Genomic DNA, 9,397 nt, shown 5'->3' on the forward strand with positions numbered 1-9,397 from the left:
TTATTTAAGAACCAGTTCCACTACTAGAGGAAAGTCCTAAAAGAAAAAGTGTCTCATATGAGGAGTTAAGAAATAGAAACAGAGAGACATATGAAGTAGCATTAACACAAAAGGGAGAGACTCCAGCGAAGTCTTCACAGGAGAGACCATTTAAAAAAGAAGGTAATTTGATGCTAAATTGCTGAAGTATATAGTGAACATAGATACTAAAGTAGTGTTGAAAAGGGTTAGTCTTATGCTTGACTTCATATTTCTGACTTAGCTTATGTTAGAACTGATTTCCTTTCTGTGTATGGTTTATGTACAGCATATTATATAGTTTCAAATTACTTCCCTGTATTGGAAAAAAACAAGTGAAGTCTTGGTAGCTGATTATGATGAATATACTAGAACTTGTTACCTATTTAGAGACACATTGTGAATAGCTTGATTAGTGAATAACTGCCTAGGCCTTTAGCAAAGAAAAACCTGCAGCTGGCCCATACCAACTAAATTGGGATCACAGAACTTGACCTGTGGGACTGTTTCATTGCTTTTTTGACTTGGGCTTTAGGATCCTGCAAAATGAGAGGGTCCCTCATAGGAATGTGGTGGGGAGGGGGAGAGAGCAGGAGCTGGTGCTGGGTATTCTCTCAAGGCAGAGCACATATCTGCTTTTTAAAAACACTGTGTGAATTGTTTCATGTAGAATGTTGGGGTTTCTGTAGTGTAGAATTTTGAAGGATGTGTCATTGTTTTAAGATGTTTATTGTTCTGCATTAGAATGTAAAGGAAGGAAATAGTACTTGGCACCAATCTTGTGATGACCTCCAGAATGAAATGCCATTCAGTCAGTATAAAGTTATCCTTGGGAACCACACTTCTTATGTTGAATAAAAATATTTTGCTCTTTAATGCACTTTATATTTAGGCTTTTATATACTCTGCATCACAATAGGACCAAATTCAGTAGTAGCTATTGTGAGTCAGGCTAGAAGACTAGATTAGAATGGGGAGAGGCAGCTCTAAAAAGCAGAAAACCCTCTCCTAATAAATTGGAACTTTGTCAGGGCACCCAGGAACAGCTCACTCGGAGTTACCAGGGGCAGAATGAGACTGGCCCAGGCAGTTCTGCTATAAATCAATTAAGGGCCAGCTAACTTAACTTAACTTAAGGTGCCTCCAGGCCTTGTTTTTAAAAGCTTTCCCTGCTGAGGAAGAGGGAGAGAGTGGAAGTGGAGTTTGGAGGAGGCGGAGGGGAGTGAGATCTGTTAAGGAAAGAGACAGAGAAGCTGATAAACAGAACAGAATAGATGGGGAAGGTAAGAAGCTCTGAGAGGAGTGTTTGGGCTTCCTTCCCTAAGCAGCCTGAGAGCCCAGCTGGTGACGGAGGAGAACTGGTTACTCAGCCCAGCCTGACAGCTAAGGGACAGATTCCCAAAATGCTGGCAAGGGCAAGCGAGGCTTGCGGGGTTGTGCACAAGGCAAGGGTCTGGGACCCAGGAATGGGTCTCACATTGCCACATAATCCTTTAATTTTCTGGCAATGTTACTTTATTCTATCACTCTGAAATAGTCCACACCCCCATACTGTCCACCCCCAAATGCAGTTTTAGCCAATAGTCAAAAATATCAACTGACACACAATTCTTGGATGAACATTTGAAACAATGGTTATTTTCAAAGATAGGTTTTTTCCACTATATTTTCCTTGGCGCCTGTAATATAATGAATTTCCTCTTGTGAGAAAAGCTGTAGAGCAAATGTAGCTGCAGGCTGGTCCTAGCAGGGCAAGGAGATAAAAATTGAGCATCTAGATGGATTAACAAGATGAATTTTGTGGCAGAGGTACTGAATTTACGAAGATTCTTGGGAAAAATGCCAGCTCCCATGGCTGTGGAAATTATGATCCCACCACTAAGATGCATGAGGCATTTCACACTTCTTAGTTATTGATTCATGCTGTCTGTAGATTCAGACAGATGACATTTCTTCTGTTTGCTTACAATTTCTTTGAGATTTTCTCCACAGTCATAGAGACTAGAACAGTGGTCTCCAGCCTTTTTAACCACAATATCACTTTTTCAATTAAATGCAATGTAAGCTCTACCTCAACCCCAAATATCTTTGCCCCACTTTCTTCCCACCCCTTCTTTGAGGCTTCGCCCCTGCTCCACCCCTTCTGAGGCCTCATCCTGCTCACTCCATCCCTCTTCCTCCCACATCCTCACTTACTTTCACCAGGCTGGGGTATGAGGCCAAGGGTTCAGTGTGTGTGAGGGGCTTCGGGCTTAGCCCAGGGTGGGGAATTGGGGTCTAGGAGAGTTTCAGGGTGCAAGTTCTGAGAAGGAGTTTGGCTATAGGAAGTGGTTCAGGGCTGGGATATGGGTTCAGGAATTAGGCTCTGGCTGGACACTGTTTAACTGAGGCAGCTTCCAGGTGGTGGAGCAGTAGAGTTAACGCAAGCTTACTTCTGTCCTGGTCTTGCACCACTCCTGAAAACAGCTGGTATGTAAAGCAATGGCTCCATGGCACCATGTGCTGTCCCTCATCTGTAGGTATTGAGCCCGCAACTTCTACTGGTCACGGTTCCCCATTACTGATCAATTGGAACTGCAGTCGGATTGTCTTCTGAGGGCAAGGACAGTATGTGGAGACCCCCTGCTTTGCCTTTCTCAGGGGCTGCCGGGGCATGCCAGCCACTTCCAGGAGCTGCAGTTACCATAGGGATAATTAGTCTAGCCACAACAGGTTAGGCATTTTAGAACTCACTACACAAAGAATTAAATTTAAGTATGAGAGAGAAATTAAAATTATGAAATGCACAACCAGTCAAAAACCAAAAATAACACACTTTGCAAGGAGTAAAAGTAAAAACAACCCACGTATATGTTGGGTCAAGAGATGAGTGAAGGACAGTTTGTGCTTGTGAGTGACAGCGAGACACGGGGGCTGTGTCTAGACTGGCAAGTTTTTCCGCAAAAGCAGGTGCTTTTGTGGAAAAACTTGCCAGCTGTCTATACTGGCCGCTTGAATTTCCACAAGAACACTGACGATCTCATGTAAGAAATCAGTGCTTCTTGCGGAAATACTATGCTGCTCCCGTTCGGGCAAAAGTCTTTTTGCGCAAAAGGGCCAGTGTAGACAGCTCAGATTTGCTTTGCGCAAAAAAGCCCCGATCGCGAAAATGGTGATGGGGACTTTTTTGCGCAAAAGCACGTCTAGATTGGCACGGACGCTTTTCCGCAAAAAGTGCTTTTGCGGAAAAGCGTCCGTGCCAATCTAGATGCTCTTTTCCGCAAATGCTCTTAATGGAAAACTTTTCCGTTAAAAGCATTTGCGGAAAATCATGCCAGTCTAGACGCAGCCACAGTGTAAAAGTGACAGATTTGCATTGCCAAGCTCCCTCTATCCCCTTCTATGTGTGTGGAGATGGGGTACAGGAGTAGGGGTGTGGGGGCACCCTGACATCAGTGCCCTCTCTCTTTCCTTCTCCCTCCCACATCCTGCACTGCAAGCAGGAGGCTCCCTGGGGGGCAACTCCAAGACAGAGGCCAGGAGCAGCATGATAGTGGGTGGAGGGGCAACTGAAGTGCAAGCTTCCCGACCAAACCAATCAGGATCACCTGTCAGAGGCTCCAAGATCTATCAGTAGAGCCCGATATATCAGCTGGTGACCACCAGACTAGAAGCATATTATTTTTAAATGAAAGCTCAAGTTGTGGAGCAACATTTTGTGTCAAGGAGTAAACTCGACAGCAAAAGTCAATGGCTACGGTTGAGTATAAAGGTTCGCAATTATATTGGGAATTTTTAATCTAGGATTTTTTTCAAAACCAAACAACATTTAGACCTATCATAGGCTCACAGTAGATATAATGTTAAATTACATTTGTATTAAGGATGTAAAATTCCGTTTAAAAAGCTCAGAGGTTAAACAGTATATTTAACAGATAACAGGGATCCTGTGGTGGGGGGCCACTGCATGGCGTAGCAGGCCCAGGCCTCCTGGGCTTCTCTGGTCAGACAGGGCCTGCCACACCTCACTACAGGCGGAGGCTGCTCTGGCCAGGCTGAGCCGCCGGTTAATTAGTTACCCTGGTAAGCATGCCAATAAGGTGAATGCTTACTGGGTCACCAGTTAACCCTTTACATCCCTAATTAGTATTTATCATTAGCTTTTGAAAATGGAACATGAGTAATTCACTGAAATGTTTACAAGTAACCTATAAATGTGGCTGCTTGCACTGTTTAGGAAAGTGGAGTAAAGACAAAACTGTAATGCAAATATTTGCTAGATAATAAATGACAGAAGTGGATGAAAGTCTGATATTAACTCTGGGGAACTTACTGATGTCACTAACAGATGATTCAATAGTAGAACTCAATGATTTTTCAGCCTTCTATTTACTCTTCTTTTGAAATGTTAGGTAGCTTTATAATAATGAGTAAGAACAGAAACTAAAGCTTAGGGTTTGCCTGCTTTAGGTATAACCTCTATGCTCCTTTTGTGCCTGTATAATTTCTGCTAAACTGTTAGGGAGTAGGTGCTCTTCTGTGGCAATCAAATAAGGACAGGCATTAGGGATCCCTGGTAGCAGTTTTGTGGGAATGAGAGCAGAAATCAGCACAAATCTTCAAAACTGAACTATATTGTAAGAGGAGGATGGATATGTACAACTCTTTTCTTCTTTCCATGCCACCTTCAGACGATCCCAGTAGAGTTCTGTTTTACTCAGTGCACCCACAGATAACCTTGAGGCAAGCCCTAGTACCCATAAGAGACACTTTCTGTGGAGATGCATCTTCTTTTTTCTGGCCTTTACATAGGACAGCTACACTGGTTGAACTAAAAGTGCAATTTTAAACTGGGTTAAACCAGTGCAAGAGCTCTGTGGACACTCTTCCTTTGGTTTTTATGCCATGCATATTTCAATGTAGCTTGTCAGTTAGAAATCAAATGATGCTGAACTGAAATAAACCTGGTTTAAACTGAAATAAGAGTCTATATAACCTAATGCATGTTAGTCTATACAAACTACCATCCTGTTAGTCTTTAAAGTGCGGCATATTCCTGTCTTTTGTTTCAGCAAGACCAGACTAACATCTCTATTACCATTCTCACGGTCACTCAAGACCATTACTTGGGTATCATTCTTTTTTTAATCCACCCTCTCTCAAACCCCAAACATCAAGGTTGAAGCCAAAGCTTGCTGCTTCCTTCTTCATAATATTTCCAAGACCCAGTTTTCTGTGTGTACCACAAAATCTCATCCTGCCTTGTTTTCTCTGACCTTCATTCCCTGGCTTCATTCACCTCTTCCTCTTTGGATCCATTTAGAACCCTTGGCTGGTCTGACTAGATTATACTCTTTTAAACACTGGTAAGATCCTCCTCTCACTTTTCTGTTGTATGAAATTCAAGCGTCCCTTCCTCTTAAGGGCCAGCACAACTCAGCTTCTACTGACTGTCTTAGATACTTGTATACAGCAATAATGGGGGCCAAACAATCATGATGGTACTTATTCTCTCAGCCCCCTTGTGAGATAGAAAAGTAAGGCTATCATTTATTTACAGAGGAGGAACTGAGACGGACACCAAAAAACATCTGTGGCACAGCAGGGAATCCAACTCTCCGCAGTCATATAACCACTGGTCCATCCTTCCCTTTCTGTTTATTCTTGTATTTTATTGTGAACTAACATTAACCCCTTAGTAGCCAGTCTTTTGTCTCTTGTTTGTCCAGGCCTCTTTCATACAAGCATCTTTTCATTTTCTTCCACACTGCCTTCACTGGACTAATTCCTAAGCCCCAATACCCTTCCCTCCTTCAAGTCTGTCTCCAAGACTCACTTCTGTTTTGTAGACAGTTGCCAGTTGTTAATGGCTAGGCAGTTGGTCAGTAAGGATTACAAATGTCATCTTTTTGTTTAAAAACAAATGTAAATTAAATATAACAAGTAGTTCAGTGGCACCTTAGAGACTAACAAAATTATATAGTATCATGAGCTTTCGTGGGCAAAACCCACTTCTTCTGATGAGCTTGAGAAGTGGGTTTTGCCCACAAAAGTTCACGATACTATATTTATTTTTGTTAGTCTCTAAGGTGCCACAGGATTACTTGTTTTTCAAGTTACAGACTAACACAGCTACCCCACTGAAAATTAAATATATAACTCATTATCTTTTAACCACCTACCTGTGCATATAAGACGACTATACAACCACATATTATCTGTTATTCTTTCTCTGTTTTTTTCTAATTGGTATATACACTTTTTGCATTTTGTTTTAAATTCATTATAAATTTATATATTTAAACTATTTAGTGATGTGGTATTCTTTGTTTTATTTCCTAGTTAAAGTAAACAAGTATGGAGATACTTGGGAAGAATGAGAACTGAATCTTGCATGTACGGAAGGAAGTTGTTATCTTCAATCAGTTAACTTCAGCTCCATCTGTGTTGGTTATGAATATCTGCACAGTTTGGTGTATTCTGCCAAATTGAAATATGTTACAATAAAGGAGACTAGATTTTATTTTTGACTTTCCAGAAGAGTTAAAAAATTACGGATTGTAGGCTTAATATTATGTAGATTTGCACCGTTGGAAAACCAGACTATTGAGGAGTACAGTGATTTTAACCAGTTTGGTATTCTTTAGAAATAATGAATACGGGGTAGCTAGCACTAACTTTATAAATCTGTAGTAAGCGATAAGGCATGGACATATCTGAACAGACTAATTCAGATGTATTGATATTGTGAAGAAAAAAAATCTTTTCAGATTATTCAAGACTCCCATTAAAAGTCACTCAATAAAACATATTCTCTCACTTTTTGGTATTTACTCCCAACTAATTAGTAATTTATTAAAATCAATGTTAATTTCTTCCATATCTTTTGGGACTTCAAAATTAGATCTTGTTATCCTGCAATAAATTTTTAGGATTAAACATTAAAAACTGTGAAGAGGAACTAGTCAGGTGCCAGAGTAAATGTATGCCTTTCATGCTCTTAAACATTAAAACATATGCACATTTTTAGTGAATTATTCTGACTTCTCTACTGCTCAGTGCAAGACCCAAATAACCAGAAGCACAGAAAATGATTAAATAAAAGAAAATGGATACATTAAAAAGTATGTGAGTTTAAGCATGGTGGGCTAAGTGCATTAATCACTTTAATTTTGGTGACCTCAGTTCAAATGCTGGCCTGGGTTGAAAAATAATTTTGTGCTCTGAATCTTATTCCCATTTATACACACACGTCACAAAACCACCAGAATTTGTCACTACTTTGTGTCTCTCAAGAAGAGAATATAGCATATTTCTGTTCAGGACTGATACACATTGTGTGCCAGAGCTGTGCTGACACATTTTCCGAGTATCTGCTTTACCTCCTACGTATTGGGATTGGAACATTGCCACCAGTCTTTCTTCCATGAGCACTAGAGTTTCATCTTCAAAGCTGTGACCTTCAGCTGCCTTACATATATTCTTAGCATGTCAGTACTGTGCCTTTCTTGTTTTGAGTTTTTGGTTAAAGGTGTGCTGAAACCTTAACTTCATTAGAGAGGAAAAGGAATTATATTACCAGCCAAGAAAAATGCTCTCAAGGACATCATTTATTCAGTGGACCAACTATAGAGCAACACGGACAGAATGATTCAAAAGCATGGTACAGAATAAGCTGAAATGAGGATTAAAAAATGAATATAAAGATGAGTTCTTAAAAAATATGTTCAAGAACAGGTCTATCTGCAGAGAAAAGAAACACCAAACTGCTTCTGAACTGTAAGTGGATGACTGGTATCAAGTTATTTTGAAGTGAACTGTTTTAAAAAAAAATTACCTTGAGAGAAGGCTTTCAGGTATGCAGTGAGAGGTCCATGAAAGTACTAGAAGTCAGCAAGATTTGTACTGTTGTTGAAAGATGGGGTCAGTGCAGAATACTGAAAGTGGTCAGATTTATCATGGGAGAAATACATTTTATTTCTCCTTATTACACCCACCATGCAAGAAAAGAAGTAAATAATTCACTAAGCTGCAAAATAGTAGAAGGAAGTTGTAACACTTATCTTTGCATATCTGATCTTTAAAGAGAGAAGGTACATTTTTTCTGGCACTATGTTGAAGCAGACAGTCTCTTAAGTGAGGAAGGACCAGGGAGCAGGTTTCAGATAGTAAGGAAGAGGGAAAATACTGATACTTTTCACTCCTTTACAATTCCCAAAGAAGGTAGAATTTTGGACAGTTATCTTGCCAATAAAAATATCTTATTTTTCTGGAATTTGGACAACATTGGGCTTTTTTGGCACAAGTTTATAAATGTTTGGTAACTTTTTCTCTTTCCCTCAAAAATCTAAATTAATAATTGCTTCTATTAATGCTACTTAAAATTACTTTCTTGTGTATCTATGATTACACTTAGGGTTTATCTACATAGGGAAATTTGCTGGTATAATTATACCAGTGTAACTAACTCCCCATGGGGACACTCAGATTCCAAAATGAGTATGATTTTTACCAGTTTAGCGGTCACTTAGAAAACTGTATAAGTTAAACCTGAAGGTAGGATCTGTTATCCAAAAGATTAGTTTTTTTACATAGATATAATAGCTATACCATTACATTTCCTTTTCTAGATAAGCCCTTCATAATGTGTTAACTGCAGTCTAATCCTCCTCTTTTAGGTCCATTCTCTCCAGAAATCAGTCTTTTTTCTCTCTAAATACTGAAAAAGGAAAAGTCATCTACTCCATTAATATTATACCTTAATCTTGCATACTTGAGTGCTTTCTGAATACTGGAAGCATTTTGTAAACTGATCTGAAGCCAAAGGTTTTGAAAATGAGGTTGATATCTCACCACCAAATAATTATTTTATGGATACAAACATTTTTATGTAATACTGTTAAAAGTGTTTTCATTTTCTGTAGTTATGAAAATAAAGGACATATCTCAGATGTGGGAAACACTATTTTAAACACTGTTCTTGTTAATAAGAAATCTATATTAATATATGGCATACAAATATCAGAATTCAAAATTAAGTATAGTACTTGGTGTTTCTCAGTATCACCTTTTTATCTAGAGTTATGGTGGTAAGTAAGGTATGGAAATACTATTCTCACTACTTCACAACATGGTGGGCGGAGGTGTTTTTTGGTCTCTATCATATCCTTTATGTAAATACAGTGATTTATTTGTATGGTCATAACTTTTAATCTCAATGGTGGTTTGAAAAACAAAGCCCTAATAGTGTATCAAAACGGGGATTTTACCTTTTAGGCAGGGTATGATTTTGCATAGTGAGTGTGAGAGTGGCTTGTAGTCAACTAGAAGGATATTGTCACTGGCATTACAGAAGATGTGAACTGGGCTATATTTTAAAATGGCCACAACTATGTATTGA

The 9,397-nt window shown here is 39.3% G+C and overlaps 1 protein-coding gene across 4 annotated transcripts in view; it reads left to right on the plus strand.

Annotated features, from left to right (window-relative positions):
• OCIAD1 (OCIA domain containing 1) overlaps window positions 1-8,962 on the plus strand; it is a 28,918-nt gene extending 19,956 nt beyond the window's left edge. For all 4 annotated transcript variants that reach the window (XM_006113460.5, XM_006113461.5, XM_089777861.1 and 1 more), the window contains 2 exons: window positions 10-162; window positions 6,340-8,962. In XM_006113460.5, coding sequence (XP_006113522.2) covers window positions 10-162; window positions 6,340-6,377 — 191 coding nt within the window. In that variant the 3' untranslated portion in view covers window positions 6,378-8,962. The remainder of the gene's footprint in view (window positions 1-9; window positions 163-6,339) is intronic.
• The last annotated feature ends 435 nt before the right edge of the window (window positions 8,963-9,397 follow it).

The sequence above is a fragment of the Pelodiscus sinensis genome, chromosome 4 (assembly GCF_052426305.1).
Source record: "Pelodiscus sinensis isolate ZL-2025 chromosome 4, ASM5242630v1, whole genome shotgun sequence".
Classification (NCBI taxonomy): Eukaryota; Metazoa; Chordata; order Testudines; family Trionychidae; genus Pelodiscus; species Pelodiscus sinensis.